Source organism: Apium graveolens, unplaced genomic scaffold, assembly GCF_009905375.1.
Source record: "Apium graveolens cultivar Ventura unplaced genomic scaffold, ASM990537v1 ctg4370, whole genome shotgun sequence".
In the NCBI taxonomy this organism is placed as follows: domain Eukaryota; kingdom Viridiplantae; phylum Streptophyta; class Magnoliopsida; order Apiales; family Apiaceae; genus Apium; species Apium graveolens.
The window spans coordinates 56,653-79,757 of NW_027418511.1; the positions used below are offsets into that span (position 1 = coordinate 56,653).

The 23,105-nt window shown below is 31.7% G+C and overlaps 2 protein-coding genes and 2 long non-coding RNA genes across 4 annotated transcripts; all 4 read left to right on the forward strand.

Moving 5' to 3' along the window:
• The first annotated feature begins 1,680 nt into the window (after nucleotides 1–1,680).
• On the forward strand, nucleotides 1,681–3,092 carry LOC141701773 (uncharacterized). Its single transcript, XM_074505414.1, has 3 exons — nucleotides 1,681–1,967; nucleotides 2,448–2,760; nucleotides 2,895–3,092. Exons 1-3 carry the CDS (start codon nucleotides 1,681–1,683, stop codon nucleotides 3,090–3,092), a joined length of 798 nt encoding a protein of 265 aa, XP_074361515.1.
• Nucleotides 3,093–3,256: 164 nt separating this feature from the next.
• On the forward strand, nucleotides 3,257–3,685 carry LOC141701774 (uncharacterized). The gene has a single exon (XM_074505415.1). It carries the CDS (start codon nucleotides 3,257–3,259, stop codon nucleotides 3,683–3,685), a length of 429 nt encoding a protein of 142 aa, XP_074361516.1.
• Nucleotides 3,686–4,927: 1,242 nt separating this feature from the next.
• LOC141701766 (uncharacterized) lies at nucleotides 4,928–12,538 on the forward strand. The gene is made up of 12 exons (XR_012566892.1): nucleotides 4,928–5,078; nucleotides 5,187–5,326; nucleotides 5,415–5,469; nucleotides 5,964–6,035; nucleotides 6,322–6,513; nucleotides 6,582–6,963; nucleotides 8,644–8,762; nucleotides 9,244–9,335; nucleotides 9,683–9,797; nucleotides 10,161–10,300; nucleotides 10,390–10,579; nucleotides 12,283–12,538. It is a non-coding gene; the product is annotated as an uncharacterized LOC141701766 (long non-coding RNA).
• A 1,227-nt stretch (nucleotides 12,539–13,765) lies between these two features.
• LOC141701767 (uncharacterized) lies at nucleotides 13,766–21,421 on the forward strand. The gene is made up of 10 exons (XR_012566893.1): nucleotides 13,766–13,908; nucleotides 14,016–14,070; nucleotides 14,587–14,658; nucleotides 17,075–17,127; nucleotides 17,221–17,382; nucleotides 18,093–18,195; nucleotides 18,686–18,846; nucleotides 19,280–19,343; nucleotides 19,825–20,010; nucleotides 21,058–21,421. It is a non-coding gene; the product is annotated as an uncharacterized LOC141701767 (long non-coding RNA).
• Nucleotides 21,422–23,105: the final 1,684 nt, after the last annotated feature.

Genomic DNA, 23,105 nt, shown 5'->3' on the forward strand with positions numbered 1-23,105 from the left:
TTTTTTCCTTTTTTTGTCCATGACGCTAGATGAACTTGTGTTTGAGGTTTTTAATTTTTTTTTGTTATGCTAAACGTTACTTAAGTTAGATCGCTTTAAGTAACGCTTTCCCCAATTTTTTCTAATTGGATTGTTGTGCATTTTACTAAGTTTTAATATTTTTAAAATTTTAACGGGGCATTTTGAACCCTACAAAATTAAAAACTGCTAAATTAGATATTAGAATTTTAATTGGAGTTTGATTTCTAAAATCCTGAATTCTATATCAGTGTACCAATTATTAATTTATTATTTTAATATTTCAAAAATCTAAATGGAAGTTGTTGAACTTTAGGAGCCCGTAAGGTTTATCTAGTGCGCACCCGATGGGTAGCGGCCGCCGGTTACCTACGTTAAAAAAAAATTGTTCAAGATTGTTAAATTAGCTGTCATTTATTAAAAAAAATTGGATATTCAATTAGTTTATTAATTAAAATCCAAAAAAAATTATAATAATAATTAAAACTGAATAAATACGTATCAAGATAAATCAAATCATAGTCTTTTTGAACAAAACTACGATCGTTGATCGGATCTTTCACTGTTGTATATTTCTCGCTCGCATTGTTGACATATACATCATTTTATAAAGACAATCCAACAATCTGTTGAAATTGTGAGAACACAGAAATTTGACGTGTCGAAACGCATTCGAACAATTAATAATAGTCGTAATCTGATAGGACCCCTATCAATGAACCAATATACGAAATTTTGTAGATCTACGATTCCAGAGAACAAAACAAACAAACTAAACTCTCACAATGAGAGAGAACAAAACACAATATATAGTTAAGAAAACCTATACATAGAACTAAAACTCTTAATGAAGAGATAGATTTATTTGAAGTAAATAAAAATTAGGAAAAATTATCAAAACAGTGTTTATCATTAACCAATCGAAAAAATAAGAATTAAGGTTTTGCGAAAGAGAGAGATAGGAGGGCAACTAGTTTTTAAATATTTCTAATATCCAAAGTGAATTATTGAACCTAAAAAATTTATTAAATAAGGATACACCCCTAAGTTTATAAATATTAATTTAAAAATGACTATTGAAAAAATAATATTAAATAATATTTACGGCCGAAAAATAGCACACAATAAGAAATTTAAAATAATAATAATAATAATTTATATACTACGTGTAATTTTATAATACAAAATTAAGTTAGCAATTAAAAAATATAAAAAAAATATTAAATTTTTTATTATTTAAATTATTTAAAATTATAACCTTAAAAATATTTAAAATTACTCATATAAATTACAACAATCAACCAAACATGATATTAATATACTATCAATATCAATTATAGCAATCAACTAAACATACGTCATATGATATTAGTTTCATATATCGTTAACCCAATACCACCTTCCAAACCCTTGCCATTCCCCTAACAAGTGAAATGACCTCCTGAAGATAAACTCTTAATTAGCGCATGGTTGAATGTGTCGATTGATCCCTTGATCGGGGCGAATAAAAAAGGTGAATTTTGGGATCAAATTTGTAACTATTGTGAATAAAGTAATCACGGTATTATCAAAAGAGGGGTAATATCTATCAAAAAAAGGTGGCAACGAATAAATGAAGGGGCTTAGCAATATAGAACATGTTATGAGGAAGCTGTCTCAAAAATGGGGAGTGGTACAAATTTGGACAACATAATTGCGGCAGCTCATGGTTTCCATAAAACTAAATACAATAAGAAGTTTAATTTTGACAAGCATTGGAATGATCTAAAGAGATATCCTAAATGGAGACAGCCTAAAGAGACAAATAATGGAAGTGCAAAGAGAACTAAATTTAGTGATTTTGGGAACTACTCATCATTGATGAATGAAACACCAACAGATGAGAATGTTGTTGAATCACCGGTTCGTCCTAAAGGTACAAAAGCAGCTAAGAGGGACGGGAAAAAAAGGCAGAGTTTAATGATCTTAAAAAAAAGATTATGAAGAAATAAAAGCTAGTTTATGCAGGAGATTAGATCTAATGGCAGAGTTCAATGAACTTAAGAAAAAGAGGAGGCTAGGATAGAGAATGAATCAGATATGCAACTTCTTACGCTTGATACTAGTATAATGAAAGAGGCTCAACGAGAGATTTATGCCAAAATTATTGAGGATGTCAAATCAAAACGCAGGTGGAACTAGCCATTGGAATCTAGTTGCTTGTTTATTTTTATTTGGAATTAGTTGTTGGAAACTAGTTGTTCGTTTGATTCTGTTTGGAATAAGTTCTTGGAAGCTAGTTTTTGTTTGTTTCTATTTGGAACTAGTCGTTGTAATTTAGTTCTTGTTTATTTTTAGTTCGAACTAGCCGTTTTCTTTTATTATTTTTATCTCCTATAAAACATGTCTGTTCTTTGTGATAGTCTGCAACTCATTTTTTTCATTCACAGTGCAATCAAAATATATACTACGGATGAGAACTCTGATATGTCTAAAGAATTTATTGAAGAAGGCTCGTCAACCACGACTAAACGAGTGATATGCAAAGACCGCGAAGCGGGTCATGAACGATTGGAGAGAGATTATTTTGCTCAAAATCCAGTATACCCTCTAGATACATTCCGACGACGGTTTCGAATGGGAAGACACGTGTTCCTTCGAATTGTGGATGCTCTTTCAAATTTTGATCCATATTTTCAGCAGAAGGTTGATGCATTGGAAAGAAAGGGCCTATCACCTTTACAAAATTCACGGCGGCCATACGTATGTTGGCATATGGAATTGGAACGGATGCAGTTGATGATTATGTGTGCATTGGTACGTCCACTGCAATTGAATGCTTGAAAAAATTTGTTACCAATATTATTTTAATTTTTGAGAGTGAATATTTGCGAAAGCCAAACTCAAATGATGTACAACGTCTCATAAAAATGGGAAAGGCTCGCGGTTTTCCCGGAATGATGGGGAGTATTGACTACATGCATTTGCAGTGGAAAAATTGCCCTAAAGCATGGAAAGGGATGTTCATGAGGGGTCATAAAGGAGTTCCAACAATATTGCTTAATGTTGTTGCCTCATCGGACCTATGGATATGACATGCATTTTTTGGAGTTGCTGGTTCTAATAACGACATGAATGTGTTAGACCGATAACCGATATTTGATGATGTACAAGAAGGTCGTGCTCCTGAGGTAAATTACAATATTAATGGTAACAACTATAACATGGGGTACTATCTAACAGATGGAATCTATCCTGAATGGGCTACGTTCGTGAAACAATTCCACGCCCACAAGGTGAAAAGAGAAAATTGTTCTCCAAATATCAAGAAGGTCATCGAAAAAACGTAGAAATGACATTTGGCGTGTTGCAATCTCAATTTGCAATTGTACATGATCCAACACAATTTTGGGATAAAGAAGATCTCGCTAAAATAATGAGAGCGTGTATTATACTACATAATATGATCGTTGAGGATGAGAGAGACACATACGTCACTCCCTTTGGCGCTTTACCATCTTACGATGATGCAACATATGGCTTACCGCCTCCAAACTTAGGCGAAGAATCTTTAGCCTCTAATGAAATGTATATCGGAAGGACTATCCAACTTTGTAACAGGCAGAAACATCGTCAACTACAATTCGATCTGGTTGAGCATATCACAATGTTCCATAATAATGATTAACTAGCTCTGTAGCCCGTGCAATGCACGGACATGCTCTATATTGGGCGAATCGATATTATTTTAGTTTTCCTTGTTGATAATATTTCATGTTGTCCCCCCTCCTAATGATGATGGATTTATTTTTGTATATGAGTAGATTTTTATTTTGATGACATTGGTGTAATAGTGTTTATCTACAATTAACGTAGAGACTTGTAGTGACATTTCTTGTTTTTTACTGTTAAGGACGATCCATGGAAATTTTTTAGAAATTTTAGTAATTTTACATAATATAGTTGTTTGTTTACATAAGATTTTATTTTATAATTGTTATTTGAATTTTAGTATTCTTCAATTTTAATTTCCGACCTCAGTAACTCTTTCCCCTCTCTCAAAAAATATTAATAAATCCACATCTCACGGCATACTAGGCGCTTTCGGGTTGTATTTTAATATGTAAACTTTACCAAGATTATTTATTTTAGTTAATATTATCCGTTCATGCCATAATGACGGAGTAAAATACCAATATAAACCAACATTATCATATATTTTATGAATTATGAAGACCATAAGTTAAAGGTTTTTTTTACATAAATTCACACATACATATACATATATATATATGTGTGTGTATATATTATATATACATGTTCGGCCTATATAATATAAACCAAGCCCATGTTTTGCTTCAAAAATAAGGAAATGGCACTTGTTCGGCCTATATAATACGGCTTAGGGTTAGGGATTAGCACCCGTTTATTGTAATCAATTTCATGTAATCATGGTTTTGGAGGTGAAATCGAGTTGTAATCATGGTTTTGGAGTTAAAGACACAAATATATTTATATATTCGTGAATAATAATATTATTTTTATACTTTATTATAAGATTCATGAAAGAAGATATAATAAGTACACTATATATATTTGAATAACATTTATAAAACGTATTAATTTATAAACATGTTCATTTTTGCCCCAACTTAAATGTTTTCAATAAAGTTGTTTTTTTATAAAATACTTTATACAAAATAATACATTTATGCAATAATTTAGTTGTTAACCTATGTAGTTTTTAGAATTTCTAATAAAACTCGATCCAATTCAAATTAGTAAAAATCCGATCCAATCTGAATCGGTAAAAAAAAGCCCAATAATACCACCCCAAGAATATAGAGGGAGACCGACATTTCTCGAAAAACCCACCCCAATTTGATCCGTACAAAATCAAACCCTGCGGGCCAAAGTCCGGCCCAATTTACATACCCAAATCGAGTTGTTTATATCTGTAACATACCCAATTTAATCGAAGCATGATGCACTTATACAATCTTTCAATCTCTCAATACACGATGCACGAAGCAGCCTCATCATATTCAATCTCTCAATCGCCCCTTTTTATTAATTATAAGGTGTCAATTTCAAGACTCAATTCACTTGTACAATCTTTTATGAGTATAATTTATGTTTTTTTTTAGTTTAATTCTTCATTTTTATTCGAATTTCTGAATTACTTGTAGAAACAATGAAGAAAGTGCTCCACGAATCTCGTCCCCGTCCCCGTACAGTTTCAACTCAAGTTTGAAAATGTTTTTATGTTTCCTGCAAGCAATTGTTGGGCTCACTGCTCACCATTTCATGGAGTGCAGAGATTCTTAAGGTCCTCTTCTTGTACAATCTTTTATGAGTATAATTTTTTTTTTATATTTAATTCTTCATTTTTATTTGAATTTCTGAATTACTTGCAGAAACAATGAAGAAAGTGCTCCATGATTTTCGTTCCTGTTCACGTGTAGTTTCCAGGTAATTCTTCGTATTTTTCGAAATTAATTCGAGATTTATAATAGTATTTATTTTTGTTAAATACAACAAGTTGATCTAGCTTTGTGTAATTGTGTGTGTGTAAAGTGTATGAAGAAGAAATCTAGAATGGATACGTTCACGTTCATTTTTGGTTGTTTTTTCTATTTAAATGGATCCCGATCCGTTAAAACTATCGAAATTTCCAGCCTCAAACCCATATAATTTGAAAATTTATTGTTAATACTTAACTTTATCCTAGGGCAACATTTACGGTTTATTTACAGTGAAATGATTATATCGTAAAGGATTAATATGGAAGATGCATTGTTAAGTGGTTGCAGAATAAATAAATTTGTTTTAATTTCTATTTATGAAGAAATATTCACAAAAAATAGGCATGACTATGTAAATACGGTAGATTAAAACCGTGGTCTTTGAGAGGGCCTCACCAAGTCTGTTTCTAAAGTTTGTTTTCATGTATTCTAATTGGCTAGCCTTATACTCGTGATCTGGAAGCGGAACTGCACGTGATAAAAGAAGAGAATGCACGTCTGCAACATGCTTCGGTAAGTAAGACACTGGCTACGACTTTGTTTCTTTAAAACAAATCTGCATGTTTATTATTAGTTATCTTTTTGGCTAGTGCAAACATAAACTAGAAGCAACAAAGAGGATTAAGCAGCAGACATGTTGACCATCATTTTATATCTTGCATATTTTCATGTTCAGTAATCATTCATGTGCATTACTTTTACATGAGAAGGTCTAGTAATAAGTTCCTTTAGATTAATATTATTGATCTTGTTATAAACTTATTCTTATAATTTTCTTAACAAGTGCCCTGGTTTTCAGCAATTGTTTGAGGAAGCTGTTGCAGGCCATCTAAATCCATAGCATCTGACCGTGATTTGCTCAGATGAAGCCTCAAAATATTATTACTGTGGATTCTTCTTTAATGTCCATCCAATTATTTAGAGCAGCTGCACCTGCAACCTACTAGATGCGGTAATGCCCAGAATAGTACATGGGTGCAGAAAGCAAAAGGTGCAGATAATTACTTTAGTCTCTTCATCTTTTTCAAAGACCCTATTTATATCTTTTTGCATATATAGGATAATAGGATGCCTCCGCTGGACCTTTGTTGCACTGTGGAGCAATCAGCTTTTGTTTCTTTGAAGTTCCAGGAATTTCGGCCTGAGCTGCTGCATAAGAATCTCGCTAAATAAGGGGTTCTGAAATGCTTTGGCCATGCTAATGAACATCTGTTGTTGCTTCTGTTCAGTCCTTCTCAGCCTCTCTTTAACAGATAACAGATAATTATCTGCATTCTCCTGTTCCTTTTGGATATTCATAATTTCAGTCCTCAACCTGTCGGTATCACTCTCTAATTGTTCGAGTTCTGCCTCCTGTTTAAGGCGCTCTCCATCACGTGAATGCTGTGAACTCTTTTCATCCCTTAAGACATGCTGCTCAGGTTGCTGTAAATTGGTATAGGTAACACCGCCTCTCTTGTAGATGCTTCTCAAAAATATTGAGTTTTGAATATGGTTCTCCCTGATCATGAGCTAACTCAGTCTGCATTTGTAGCATTTTCCGACCTTTCTTTTAATCAATTCGTCAAACAATCTCAACAAAATATATACAGCAACAAATATAATGCATCATATATGGTTAGTTGCAAAATGCAAATGATTAATACGGAAAGAAACTTCTACATATATATCTCAAAAACAAACCAATAATAATAACTAAATCAAAAATATAACTACAAAGTGGAAACTTAATAACTTTTTCTTTCAGGCATATCATCGAAAACTTTCTCAGCAATAGATAACCTGCAACAAATACAAATACATAAGTAGTGTATGTAGTATATATGTAACAAATGTAAAAGCAGTGTTATGAACATAAACAAAGACTGTTCGTAAAGAAAAGAAGATCCAATACTAAAATTAGAATATTGAAAAAATGATAAGCTATTATAAAGGTTGGATTTGAATTCTAGGGAAGTGTGTACGCAAATTTGAAATTTGAATTTTAAAGTTAAAGCTTCCGGCGGAAGCTTGTTTACATGTGAGAGTTCAAAGAAGTACATTTAGCTGCAGCACAGGAAAGCATGATGGCAAGAGATGTAATTCTTTGCAACTTTCAGGGTAAAAGGCTAGGAAGGGGGTGAAGATACTATTCAAAACAGGCAGTAGGAATTATAATATACATAGATAACTATACATATATATAGAGAGAGAGATAGAGAGAGAGAGAGTAAACCTCTACTTACAGTAAAAGAATTTTTGTGCAAAAGGCTTTGATGGTCTATTTATACTAAACCTCTACTTACAGTAAAAGAATTTTTGTGTAATATAAAAATATAGTTCGTATAGAGTTTTTACCCTCATTTATCTTCATGTTGTAGCAACTACAATATCATGCACCAACTAATTTGTGCCCTTTTGTATTTAAATAAAAAAATATTATATAGTAGTAAATATAGCCAGTTATGCAGAGAAGCATATTAATACTAATTGACAATGAAAATATTAATGTAACAGTGTATGAGATATTTGAAAGGATGGGCTACTATGGAATATCATCAAATTTGATATTATACTTGACAAGGAAGCTGCACCAGGGCACAGTAACAGCATCAAACAATGTAACAAACTGGGTTGGCACCCCTGCTACTATAGCTTTTCTGTCCTTAACCCCTCCTTCAAAACCATCATGTCCTTGGGATCTTCTTTAAAACAGGAATCCAAGGCCTTGTGTTGCGCATCAGCAACAATATATTCTTGAACTTTTCTGTAAAGATTAGTATAATTGTACTTCATCAATTTTTATCCATTTATGCTGCAACCAATTACTCACTTTCTGCTCAGCCAAAAACTTAAAGGCCCAGTGGTCCGTCTTAATGAAAAAAGCGATTATCCATGAGATATACCGTCCAAAAACTTGGAGCCTTTTCAGATGTGCCATTTAGACACTTCCCCCTTTTCACTGTTATTTTGATCATTTGCCACATAATAATAAAAGAGAAAGAATGTATACTTTGCGATCTTGTTAGTTAATTAGATTTCTTGATACTATGAAAGCTTTTCCGTAGTGAAATTTACAGTATTTAGCTCCTCCTCTTTTGTTTCTGCTACCTGGACTGACCAAAATTCATGTGGTTTACAGTGAAGTGAGGATAGAAGATTTGGAAACATTGGATTATCTAGACAACTTGTCTGATCGAAAATGCTTCAGTGAACAAGGAGATGCAATTACTTTTGAATCTGAGTTATACAGTCTTATGGGTGGGTTCCCTGAGTTTTGTACTACAATAGTGCACAATAAATGAGCATAGCTGTCATCATCTGCCGTTTATTGACACTCTTCTTCGAAATAAGGGATGTAAAAACTTAATTATGAACTAAGATAAGTGGAGGAAAATATGTGCAGTAAATCTCCTCATAAAACATATAACAATTTCAGATATATAGAAACCTTTAAGGTAGATAATATATATGCAAGTGTCTCTTAGCCCAAACTAAACATCTTTTTTTTTAAGTGCCAAATATGCAAAAACTTGTTTTGACTGATGTAAAGTCGCATTAACTATCATTTCTTTTTTACTTTGAGTTCTATATGTTGTGTGACAATTCTGAAGATAGATTGCTTATGGAGCAGCTTCAAGTGGAATGATATCATGTCAATTTTTTAAAAACTTGAATCTACTGCCTTGTAGATGAAGGCTCTGACTTAGACTTAGAAGTTGACATCTTATCTATTTTTAAGGTGGATCGGGCTTATCTTTCTACAGAAGATTGTATTGCAGTCATCGATCACGGAAAGAAATTTGAGATCAATAAAAGGGTTACAAGATGCTGGTAAGATTTTGGCTGTATTTTGTTGGAATGAAAATAATAAACTATATTTTCAAATCAATACAAGTAGAATGCATGTTATATATATGTTAAACGTAAAACAGATGCACAAGATTAGTCATATAAGTAGCCTAATTAGTCATGACTTTCCTACAACAGTTGAATATAAATGTATCTCTATTGCCTAGGATTTCCACAATTCATTTTGATTTGAAGTTGTAATTTGTTATCTAGAACTAGAAGGTGTCAATTTCCAGACTCTATTCACTTATACAATCTTGATTATATTGTGGCATAGTTAGACAATTTGACTGAATTATTTTACTATCTTTATCTGTGATTTTTTTTAGTTTTATTATTGAACTTCAACTTCTACTTCATAAATTTCTGAAATACTTGCGGAATCAATGAAGAAAATGCTCCATGAATCCCTCCCCTGTTGAGTCATTGACATCTCGTTTCCAGGTAATTTTTTCATTTTTTTAATTAATGCAAGATTTGTAATATTTGTTGCCGTTGTTATTTTTTAGATTTTATTTTTTTGCTATTATTTTAAATTTGTTATAGAAATTCATGCTCTACTAAAATCAATAGAATTTTCACAAAAAAAAATCCACTAGAATTGAAATACTACCCAACATATTACTGATGTCATCGGTGCAACCATATTGGGAGGTTAAGAAACGTCATTTGGTGGATGCAAAAGTAGTCAATTTTTACCTTTTAAATATTCACATTTGGATTCATAAATCTCATATGGAGACTCAGAATACCATATTTAGTCATTTGCTTCTCTGAGGTATCAATTTTTTTTGTTACATATTCCAGATTACTCCACTGGAGACTGGTCACAGCATATTCTGAATGGTGTACATAGTTAGTGTCTGCTATATCTTTTACCGGCAATATCAAATCATAGATATTTTACTTATTCATGGAAGTGGTGTGCTTTACTGTAACACGGGAAGGTCTAATAATAAGTTCCTTTAGAATAATATTATTGATCATGTTATAAACTTTTTCTTATAATTTTCTTAACAAGTGCCCTGGTTTTCAGCAATTGCTTGAGGAAGCTGTTGCAGGCCATCTAAATCCATAGCATCTGACCATGATTGGCTCAGATAAAGCCTCAAAATATTATTACTGTGGATTCTTCTTTAATGTCCATCCAATTATTTAGAGCTGCTGCAACCTACTAGATGCGGTAATGCCCGGAATAGTACATGCATGGGTGCAGACAGCAAAAGGTGTCTCTTAATCTTTTTCAAAGACCCTATTTATTATCTTTTTGCATATATAGTATATAAATACTTGATATTCCTTCCTTTCCTCTGCGGTAATTGTTCATATTCCTAATTGAATACCGCTTGCGATTGTTCAGATTCCTAATTGGCATATGATCTGTAGATATATAGTCTAACCTTTTCACAACTTTTGAAGGAATTTACTTTAGTGGATAAATGAGGTCTCAAATATAATGCCTTGCTAGCTTGTAATCAGGGTCTTAATTTTAACCATCTAGTCTTCTGTTGTAGACAACAAAGAAATATTAAATGTGTACAGGCTCCTTTTGAACAATGTTCACTAAATAAATGTGCTTCTCTGATTGGTTTCTCTACCGTTTTCTTAACTTCCTGTACCAGATCTAGATGCTACTCTATCCCCTGATGATGGCCGTACAATATTTTTAGAATAAACTTTCATGTCGAATATGGACTTAGAGTATTTGTTTAATGTAAAATTAAACTAACAATGCAATAAATTAAATAGAAATTTCCATCTTCTTGTTATACTTGGTATTTGAATAAACACCTTTCAATTCATAGAGTAATTGACAATGTTGGAATTTGAATTTGTAAAATGTAGATGTAAAACATTTTAATTTACAACAGACAAAAGTTTGCCAAGGTATGATTTGTTAAAATGATGATTTGAGTCCATAATGTGCTTATATTAATTTCAGCCTACAATTGTAATTTGGAGGTCTTAAGCTTACTAAACTGAAGAATTTGTATGCTGATATTGATGTGCATACAGTTGAGGAAACTTTTCCCACTACAACTTATCGAGTTTCACCTTGGATGAAGTAATTCTATTATATGCCAACCAAATATTGCTCTGGCTAAATATTTTCTGCTATAAAAATACTAAATCAATGACAACACTATTAAATTCAGTGACATGCCTTGACATGTAGTTTTCTGTTTTTCTGATGTTTTTGTTTGTGTTTGATTTCTTGGAATAGTATACAAGTTAAGGAATAGAAAGTTTAGGCTAGAAATGCAAGAGAATCAGATAGGATTCAGTTATAGAGAGAGACGTTGGTGGAATAATAACTTCTATTTTCTGAATAATAGTTCAAACATGAACGTAATTAAAATATTGATGGTCTGTTTATACTAAACCTCTACTTCAAGTAAAAGATTACAACACCCTTGCTATACTTTAGCTTTTTTGTCCTTAGCCCCTCCTTCAAAACTATCATGCCCTTGGGATCTTCTTTAAAACAGGAATCCAAGGCCTTATGTTGCGCAACAGAACTTTTCTGTAAAGATTAGTATAATGGTACTTCATCAATTTGTTATCCATTTATGCTGCAACCAATTACTCACTTTCTGCTCGGCCAAAAACTTAAGGGCCCCATGGTCTGTCTTAATGAAAAAAGTGATTATCCATGAGATATGTTGCTGAAGTTGCCTATGTATATGCATATGAAATGAACAGAAGTATATTGAACGTAATAAAAGGGTGCAAGGTCATTTTTCATCTTTTCTTTCGCTATGTGTATAGTATTACTTGTATCGTCAAAATTAGTTGTAGTTGTACGGCCGCTTCAAACATCATCCGGGAAGATAAAGTAAAAATTCATTTGATGAAGTATTGGATCATGTATACACACCTGATTATAGCATGTGCTTTGATTATAATGATTTTTTCCTTTTAACTACAGAGTGGTACAAGCACCAATTTTCGTGGGGAATGCTTCAACGTCGTCATGAAAAGCTTAGAAGTGCAATGGAAGGACATATAGTTGAAGATGTAAATATTGATGATGACGTGAATATGGTTGATGCGTTATTCCGAAGCAGTCATCAGATTCTAATTCTGCTAGAATTCTTAGAGATTGACCTAAAAGTTATATCGTCCGTTAACATTATAGATTGTAAAGTTTTTTATTTAAACTTAGATAGTAATGTTTATTTGTTTCGGCTTAATTATTCTATCTTAAAATAATTTTTTAACATGTGTTTCGGACAAGCTCAAAACCCCCTCCCCCACCAATTATGTCAGAAAATGCTGCCATAATAACGAGTAACGGATCAATCTAAAATTTTAAAGTGTGATTGGAAGATTCGCACTAACCAGATTTTTTATATATAACTAACATGGAACATCGATAAAAAGTAGATATTCTTATCTGTTATCTGACCTTAGGAGGCGGAATTAGAGGGCACCGGGAGAAAGTCTTGATATCCGCCGACTGTCTAAGTTCACAAAAAATTTAGTGTAAAATGTTGAAAAAAATATAAAATAATTTAGTTTGGTTTCTCCAAATATTAGTCGGTCCCCATAAATTTTATTTCTGGTTCCGTCTTGTTAGGTTTTTAACTCCTATTATAATAAGAAATGACATGCAATCATGTATGTAATATTTAATAGTTGATATAATTATTTTAGATATTTAAGTAGATTATTACAAATTAACCCATATTTTCGGTCACCGAAATTCGAACTCCATAAAATCAACGTTGTATTAAAACTATGTAAATTACTTTAGAAAAATTTCAGAACTATTAAATCATGAACTGTCACTCAGATTTAAAATTCTTTAAATATTTTTGTTAAAGAATATGACTTTAAATGTCAAAACATACTTGAAAAAAGTCTGTGATATAGCCATATGCAAGAAATATTGAAGTAGACAATGAGTGGGCTGGGGCCGGGGGAGTGGGGCACCGAATCCGGGAATGTATTCGATCAAGATTTTAAAGGATTTTTTTAGATAATTGAAATAAAGAGGCATTGAATTTGAATTTAAAAAAATATTTTAAAATCTGATGGTATTTAATAGAGATTAGAAAAAGTTTTTCAAAATCCGAGTGTATTCAATTTTTATTTTCAATCCTATTATTATTTAAATTTTAAAATTTTCATTTTTTTTTCATTTTTTTAATATTTTCATTTCTTTTGAAATCTTTTTTTAATCATTTCATTATTAATATATATATATATATCTTAATTATATTACAAATTAAAAATTACATAAAACTGATTAAATAATAATTAAGTAGGACATACTAAAGTTGGACTTGGGCTAGTTGGGCCACTTAATTTACTAAGCCCATATTTTGCTTAACAGGCTTCAAAAATAAGGAAATGGGCAGTGGACTTGGGCTCGTCCCCGGCATGGCCTATATAATACGGCTTAGGGATTATATCTTTTACATATACAAGCAATTTCATAGAAGCATGGTTTTAGAGGTGAAATCGAGTTGCATCCGATCGATCTCTCTTTGTACACGAAGCTGTCTCAACATATTCAATCTCTCAATCGCCCCTTTTTATTATTTATAAGGTGTCAATTTCGAGACTCTATTCACTTATACAATCTTTTATGAGGATAATTTTTTATTATTATTATTTAATTCTTCATTCTTGTTTGAATTTCTGAATTACTTGCAGAAACAATGAAGAAAGTGCTCCACGAATTCCGCTCCTGTTCACGTGTAGTTTCCAGGTAATTCTTCGTATTTTTCGAAATTAATGCGAGATATATAATAGTATTTATTTTTGTTACATACAACAAGTTGATCTAGTTTTGTGTAATTGTGTGTGTGTGTAAAGTGTATGAAGAAGAAATCTAGAATGGATCCGGCCACATTCATTTTTGGTTGTTCTTTCTATTTAAACGGATCACGTTGAAATGTCGAAATTTCCAGGCGTAAACCCGTATAATTTGAAAAATTAATGTTAATATGTACTTAACTTTATCGGAGGGCAATGAGGCATTTACGGTATATTTACAGTGAAATGATTATATAGTGAAGGATTAATATGATAGGTGCAAAGTGATACCTAGTGCTTTGTTAAGTGGTTGCAGAAAAATAATTTTGTTAATAATTTCTATTTACGAAGAAATAATCACAAAAAATAAGTATGACTATGTAAATATGTTGGATTAAAACCGTGGTCTTTGAGAGGGCCGCACCAAGTCTGTTTCTAAAGTTTGTTTTTATGTATTCTGATTGGCTAGGCTTATAGTCGTGATCTGGAAGCGGAACTGCACGTGTTGCAAGAAGAGAATGCCCGTCTGCAACATGCTTTGGTAAGTAGGACATTGGCTACAACTTTGTTTGTTTAAAATGAATCTGCATGTTTATTATTAGTTACTTCTTTTTGGCTAGTGCATACATTAACTAGAAGCAACAAAGAGAATAAAGAAGCAGACATGTTGACCATGTACTAATCACTTCATATAACAAATTGCAATGCACACATTCACTGTAAATTTGCAGATAATGGAATTTTCACGAATCAAGTTCATAAATGATTTCTTTCATTTTCTTTTCTTTTAATCCGCATCAGAAAGTGAGGCAACTTGAAATTCCTAAATATAATTACAACTTACAGATTAGTATATAGTGATGCTATGCATATGAAAAGCATTATTGCTTTTGATGATTCAGTTATTAAAACAACGGGTATGTGATTTTTTACATTGGATAAGCTATAGAAACCTATGTTACCCGATGTCACAAAGCACACATGCAAATTGCTCAAAAGTTCTATGATGATAATAGTAAGAGAATCATCACATGGAAGTAAGTAATTTGAAGATTATATCTAAAAGTTCATGACTAGATAAAGAATGGAAATTATTAATACTATAGCGGGCTATATATCATTAATGCTATTCAGGCTGAAAGTCAAGATGGATTATTAAACAAACCTTTCCGGTAACTTTTTTATCTTCAACAGGTAGAATCACAGGATACACTCGGCCTTTAATGCAAAACCTATGACTAAATGGAAGAAAGTTAAATTGAAGCCGTAATCAGTTAGATCAGTTAGTGATGTATACCTAACTGAAAGTCCTAAAATGAAAGCCCTAAAATGGAAACCTAAATCTAATCACCTGTAAAATCAAAACATTTTGTTGAGAGCGAGTATAGTGTTTGTACTCCATTATTTGGGATGAGGATTAATGATAGATTGAGCCTCTTCTAATCCTTTGATAAGGGTTCATACCCATTGCTGGCTGTGTTGCTCCGACTCGGCTATTCAATAGGCGGTACCTGTGTCGGCGCGGAATCCGTGCCAGATTCATGGTCTTGAAACCGAATCCTTCTTTCTTTGTCATTACTGGAAAATAATTGTACCTCACCAAAAAATATTCAAAGTTTGCCGTAAAAATCATCCCTCCGGTAATAATCGCAGATCTACCGGTGCTTTGAAGGTGACTTTGTATATGTTTGCAGATGTGGGTAGATGATGGATACTTGGATATGTATGACTCTGTGTACCCGAGTCCAAATATTATAGAGCAGCTGCACCTACTGGATCTGGTAATTCCCAGAATAATACATGGTTGTAGAAAGCAAAAGATAAAGATTATTACCCTAGTCCCTTTAATTTCTGTCTAAAGCCCCTATTTATTACCTTTTCGCGAATATATTAGAGAACTAAGTATACCTTTCTTTCCTTTTCGACAATTGTTCATATTCCCAATTGAATACTTTCCGCTTTAGTAATTGTTCAGATTCCTAATTGGCCCATATGATTTGTAGATATATAGTCTTATTTAGTTATTTGTCAACGACTGTTGATGAAATTTACCTTAGCGGATGTATGAGGTCTCAAATATAATTTCTTGCTAACTTTTAATCAGGGTCTTCATTTAACCTTCTAGTCTTCTGTTGTAGACAACAAAGGATAGTTAGATGTGTACAGGCTCCTTTATTTCTTCTCCGTCTATGAATCTTAGTATCTTATTCTTACCAACCTCAGAGCTCCACTTTTTGTGATGTTTCGGATTCGACTCAAAAGCTGTAATCCGATTTCTGACGCACTACACCAACATCGCAAAAGATTTATATTTCTCATTACACAAATACATGTATCACCATTTCCTTTCGGTAAAACGCAGAACACACAAAATCTTTTAAGAGAATAATACCCAATATTCGATGTTTCGTTCAAGAGCTTAGGCAAACTAATTTGACCCATCTAACTTTGGATGACAAATTATATTGAAATTTTCCATAATAATGTTTCTAAAAAAACACCACTTTTCCCTGTTGTGTGGTACTACAATTAAAGTGTATAATGAGCAGACTTTCTTGCACTACTACTGCCTCTTGTGCCCCCTGGCATTGAAGTGTATAATGATTATGTGCAGGCTTTCTTGCTGGTAATTGCAATCTATGTTGTTATTTAGGTTGTAATCTTAAGTTGTTCTTTTGGCTTGCTATTTAAGTGCTTCTAGCGACAACTTGTTGTTTGAATTATCTCTCTGTAAGTGATCCATGATGGAATTTCCTTAAGAAAATAAATTCTGGGTTGTGGCGCATTACAGAATGACCAAATTTGTACTTTAGAAACTAGAAAAAAGGGAGGAGAATAGTTGTAAGTTTAAAATGTGCGTTATGTATTTGTTGAGCGAGTGATGAGTAATCAAGTTATGCTGCTTAATATACAATACCGGGCGTAATTTTAAATATATTCCTAAATGTTTTCTGTAGATTCCCAGGCCTTATAATGCAAGCGAGGAGGAATCTCTGTTTGTTTTCCCAAGGTATATACCAATTATCGTTATATGCACATTGCAGTCTTGTTATTTGAAATCATTGTACCGATAACTTGATGCATGTTTTAAAATATTCTCTAGTTTCGCTCCTCCGCTTCATTTTAAGAAAAAGGTCATGCAAGAAACAAAGGATGGAGAATTGATAATGATCCTCCTCCCATAAAACAGAAGGCTTAGCGGGAAAGACTTATTTGACTTGCTGCTCAGTCCTTCAGAGGAAGATTTAAAGCAGTGGCCCTACAGGTTGACTTTTGATGTATTTTCCTACTAATTTACCTGACAAGTATATTCTAGTTACGCCAGGTTTTTTAAAAGTACTTCTATGCAGATATATTGTTTTTTCCTTTACAAACTAGGCCTAACCGGTATTTAAAAAAAATAATAATTTTATATAACCGCAGAAGATAGTGATCATGTTGCAAGTTCCCATATGCTATATGCTGATTGGATCCCTGGAAGCTTCCACATGTTTGATAACTTTGAGATGATACAAACCTTTAGTTATAGAAACATTTTGTACTTGGTGAAGTTGATGTATTACTTTTTTTTGTAGTTCACCTGTGTATATGTTTTCACATCTAAGATCATATTTGTAGGTAGAGAAATGGCAGGACAGTAAAAACTGTAGGCTAAGAGTTTCTTGGGTACATGAATGATAGTGATTATTATCAATCCACATATAATAATATGAATTTGTTAACATAGCTTTATATAGTTGAAAGTGACGCTGGGAGCCTTTTCAGATGTGCCATTTAGACACTTCCCCCTTTTCACTGTTATTTTGATCATTTGCCACATAATTATAAAGGAGAAAGAATGTAGAGTTTGCGATCTTGTTGGTTAATTAGATTTCTTGATACCATGAAAGCTTTTCCGTAGTGAAATTTACAGTATTTAGCTCTTCCTCTTTTGTTTCTGCTACCTGGACTGACCAAAATTCATATGGTTTACAGTGAAGTGAGGATAGAAGGTTTGGAAACATTGGATTATCTAGACAACCTGTCTGATCGAAAATGCTTCACTGAACAAGGAGATGCAATTACTTTTGAATCTGAGGTATACAGTCTTATGTGTGGGTTCCCTTAGTTTTGTACTTCAATAGTGCACAATAAATGAGCATAGCTGTCATCATCTCCTGTTTGTTGACACTCTTCTTCGAAATAAGGGATGTAAAAACTTAATTATGAACTAAGATAAGTGGAGGAAAATATGTGCAGTAAATCTCCTTATAAAACGTATAACAATTTTAGATATATAGAAACCTTTAAGGTAGATAACATATATGCAAGTGTCTCTTAACCCGAACTAAACATCTTTTTTTTAAGTGCCAAATATGCAAAAACTTGTTTTGGCTGACGTAAAATCACATTAACTATCATTTCTTTTTTACTTTGAGTTCTATTGGTTGTGTGACAATTCTGAAAATAGATTGCTTATGGAGCAGCTTCAAGTGGAATGATATCATGTCAATTTTTTAAGAACTTGAATCTACTGCCTTGTAGATGAAGGCTCTGCCTCAGAATTTGACATCTTACCTGTTTTTCAGGTGGATCGGGCTTATCTTTCTACAGAAGATTGTATTGCAGTCCTCGATCATGGAAAGAAGTTTGAGATAAAAAAAGGGGGCTTATCTTTCTACAGAAGATTTTATTGCAGTCCTCGATCATGGAAAGAAGTTTGAGATAAAAAAAGGGTTACCATATGCTGGTAAGATTTTGCCGTATTTTGTTGGAATGAAAATAATAAACTATATTATTAAATCAATACAAGTAGAATGCATGTTATATATATATATATATTAAACGTAAAACAGATGCACAAGATTAGTCAGATAAGTAGCCTAATTAGTCATGACTTTCCTACAACAGTTGAATATAAATGTATCTCTATTGCCTAGGATTTCCACAATTCATTTTGATTTGAAGTTGTAATTCGTTATCTAGAAGGTGTCAATTTCCAGACTCTATTCACTTGTACAATCTTGATTATTCATGTGTGTGTATACATATGATTGTGGGCTTGTGGCACAGTTAGACAATTTGACCAAATTATTTTACTATCCTTATCTGTGATTTTTTTTAGTTTTATTATCGAACTAATACTTCTACTTTTACTTCATAAATTTCTGAAATACTTGCAGAATCAATGAAGAAAATGCTCCGTGAATCCCCTCCCCCGTTGAGTCGTTGACATCTAGTTTCCAGGTAATTTTTTCATTTTTCAAATTAATGCAAGATTTGTAATATTTGTTGCAGTTGTTATTTTTTTGCTATTATTTTAAATTTATTATAGAAATTCATGCTTTACTAAAATCGATAGAATTTTCGCAATGAAACGTCATTTGGTGAATGCAAAAGTAGTCAATTTTTACTTTTAAGTATTCACATTTGGAGTTATAAATCTCATATGAAGACTCAGAATAACATATTATCAAATTTTTTTGGTTACATATTCCAAATTACTCCACTGGAGATTGGTCACAGCTCATTCTGAATGGTGTACATAGTCAGTGTCTGCTATATATTTTACCGGCAATATCAAATCATAGATATTTTACTTATTCATGGAAGTGGTGTGCATTACTGTAACATGAGAATGTCTAGTAATAAGTACCTTTGGATTAATATTATTGATCTTCTTATAAACTTTTTCTTATAATTTTCTTAACAAGTGCCCTGTTTTCAGCAATTGCTTGAGGAAGCTGTTGCAGGCCATCTAAATCCATAGCATCTGACCGTGATTGGCTCAGATGAAGCCTCAAAATATTATTACTGTGGATTCTTCTTTAATGTCCATCCAATTATTTAGAGCAGCTGCAACCTACTAGATGCGGTAATGCCTAGAATAGTACATGGGTGCAGAAAGCAAAAGGTGATGATAATTACTTTAGTCTCTTCATCTTTTTCAAAGACCCTATTTATTATCTTTTTGCATATATAGTACATAAATACTTGGTATTCCTTCCTTTCCTCTGCAGTAATCGTTCATATTCCCAATTGAATACCGCTTTGGCGGTTGTTCAAATTCCTAATTGGCATATGATCTTTATATATATAGTCTTACCTTTTCAGTTTTCACAACTGTTGAAGGAATTAACTTTAGTGGATAAAGGAATTAACTTTAGTGGATAAATGAGGTCACAGATATAATGCCTTGCATGCTTGTAATTAGGGTCTTAATTTTAACCATCTAGTCTTCTGTTGTAGACAACAAAGAAATATTAAATGTGTACAGGCTCCTTTTTAAAAATGTTCACTAAATAAATGTGCTTCTGTGATTGGTTTGTCTACCTTTTTCTTAACTTCCTGTACCAGATCTAAAAGCTACTCTATCCCCAGGAATTTCCATCTTGTTATACTTGGTATTTGAATAAACACCTTTTAATTCATAAAGTAATTGACAGTGTTGGAATTAAATATCATGTCCCTCTCCTCTAGATTTTCTGTCAACCCCTCCTTCAAAACTATCATGTCCCTGTTGCGCATCAGCAACAGTTTATTCTTGAACTTTTCTGTAAAGATTAGTATAATTGTACCTCGTCATCAATTTCTTATCCAATTACACTGCAACCAATTGCTCACTTTCTGCTCAGCCAAAAACTTAAGGGTCCAGTTGTCAGGCTTGATGAAAAAAGTGATTATCCATGAGATATGCTGTCCAAATTGCCTATGTGTATGCATATGAAATGAACAGAAGTATATTGAACGTAATAAAAGGGTGCAAGGTCATCTTTCATCTTTCATTTCGCTATGTGTATAGTATTACTTGTATCGTCATATTGGTGTTAGTTGTCCGGCCGCTTCAAACATCATAGGGGAAGATAAAGTAAAAATTCATTTGATGAAGTATTGGATCATGTATACACCACCTGATTATAGCATATGCTTGATTATAATGATTTTTTCTTTTTAACTACAGAGTGGTACAAGTACATGCACGTTTTTTTTGTGGGGAATGCTTCAACGTCGCAATGGAAGGAAATATAGTTCAAGACGTGAAGATTGATGAAACGTGAATAAGCAGTCATCAGATTATAAGATTATAATTCTGCTAGAATTCTTAGAGATTGATTTAAAGGTTATTTCGCCAGTTAACTTTATAGATTGTAATGTTTTCTTTTTCGAACTTAGATAAAACCTGTTTGTCTACGAAGTTGACTTATAAGCCCGTAACAGCTTATCGACAACTTTTGTCGTAACAACTTATAAGTTGACTTGAAGCAACCTATAAGTTGACTTTACAACTTAAAAGCTGATAAGTTGAATGTTAGTAACGAGGTAATTTTTCTCAGCTTATTATGTTTTTTCATTTTTTTTATTAATTTTAGTTTTAAAAAATATATTTGTAAATATTAATCTAATATAAAATTCAAGAATTAAGATAATTATATTTAAAAATTATTTATTTTAGTTCATTTAAGTAAAAAAAATAATTTAACTTATAAATAAAATTATTCAAACACTTACATAACTTATAAGTATTTATTTACTTATCACTTATAAGTCACATATTTATTTTAACTCATAAGTTACTTATTTAAGATTTCTCAAACAGGCACATAGTAATGTTTATTTGTTTTATTTGTTTTAGCTTAATTATTCTATCTTAAAATAATTTTTTAACATGTTTCGGACAAGCTCGAGGGCTGCCATGGAAAGAGTCTATCTAAAATTTTAAAGTGTGATCGGAAGATACGCACTAACCAGAAATTTTTTTCTATATACTAACATGCAACATCGATAAAAAGTAAATATTCTTATGTCATCACTCATTGCATTGATCATGACCTAGTTTATATTCTTATCTTTATCTTCTACTATTTGTTAGTACAAGACGATAGACCTAGGCGGAACTTTTAGTGTAAAATTTTGAAAAAATAATATAAAATATAGTTTGGTTCCTATAAATATTAGTCGGTCCCCCGTAAATTTTATTTCTGGTTCCGTCCTGTTAGTATTTAACTCCCATTATAATAAGAAATGACATGTAAATTATAGGTGGGTGCTCATGTATGTAATATTTTATAGTTGATATAATTAATTTAGATATTTAAGAAGATTATTATAAATAAACCCATATTTTCGGGCACCGAAGTTCAAACTCCACAAAATTAACATTGTATTAAAATTATATAAATTACTTAAAAAATCTCAGAACTATTAAATCATGAACTGTTACTCAAATTTAAAATCCTGTAAACATTTTTGTCAAAAACAATGTAAGCACTTTTAATCCAGTAACATTTGCTATTCTCATTAGCTGTATTTATAATATTATTATTTTTATTAATTTTAAATATAAAATTAAAATAAATTTAATTATTCTATTATACATTACTGAAAATAAAATAAGATATTCAATAAAAAATATTTAATTATAATAGTTTTATATTTATGTCAATATTTTTAAGTAAACATTATAAAATAAAAATGAATAATTATTATGACCATTACTTACATATAAAATACAAATATATGACTAAAATATATCTTATTATATTACATTTTTTAAAATTTAGTTAACAAGAAAATTATTTTTTTACACTTAATATTACACAAAATTATTTTTTTATAATTAAAATATAAGTAAAAAATATATATATCTATATGTATATATATTAATGATGAAGATATATACATAATTTATATATTATAATATTATATATTTAAAAAATATCTTAAATATTTTAAATTAAATATTGAAAAAATGATTTCAGATATTTTGTTCCACGTTATTAAAAAAAATTGATTAAGATTTGGCCTAAATTAGGGTTAAAGTTAGAAGATTTTTAGGCGGGAGGTGACATGGAGTATTATAGATGATGCAAGAGAATCAACAATGTGTGTCTATTTCGTTGTCTAAAATTAAAGCTAACAGTCTTCTCGTTGGAGTGTACCATTTTTCACATATTATGTATAATAGACTGACACGCAGATTTTTTGCCTAACGGTGCAGAGGGTTGAAGA

Coding starts and splice junctions, on each gene's coding strand:
- LOC141701773 (XM_074505414.1), top strand. CDS start 1,681: ATGGGGAGTGGTACAAATTTGGACAACATAATTGCGGCAGCTCATGGT. Junction 1,968..2,447: donor AAGAGGGACGGGAAAAAAAG/GCAGAGTTTAAT, acceptor TTTCATTCACAG/TGCAATCAAAATATATACTA. Junction 2,761..2,894: donor AAAATTCACGGCGGCCATAC/GTATGTTGGCAT, acceptor TATTTGCGAAAG/CCAAACTCAAATGATGTACA.
- LOC141701774 (XM_074505415.1), top strand. CDS start 3,257: ATGGGCTACGTTCGTGAAACAATTCCACGCCCACAAGGTGAAAAGAGA.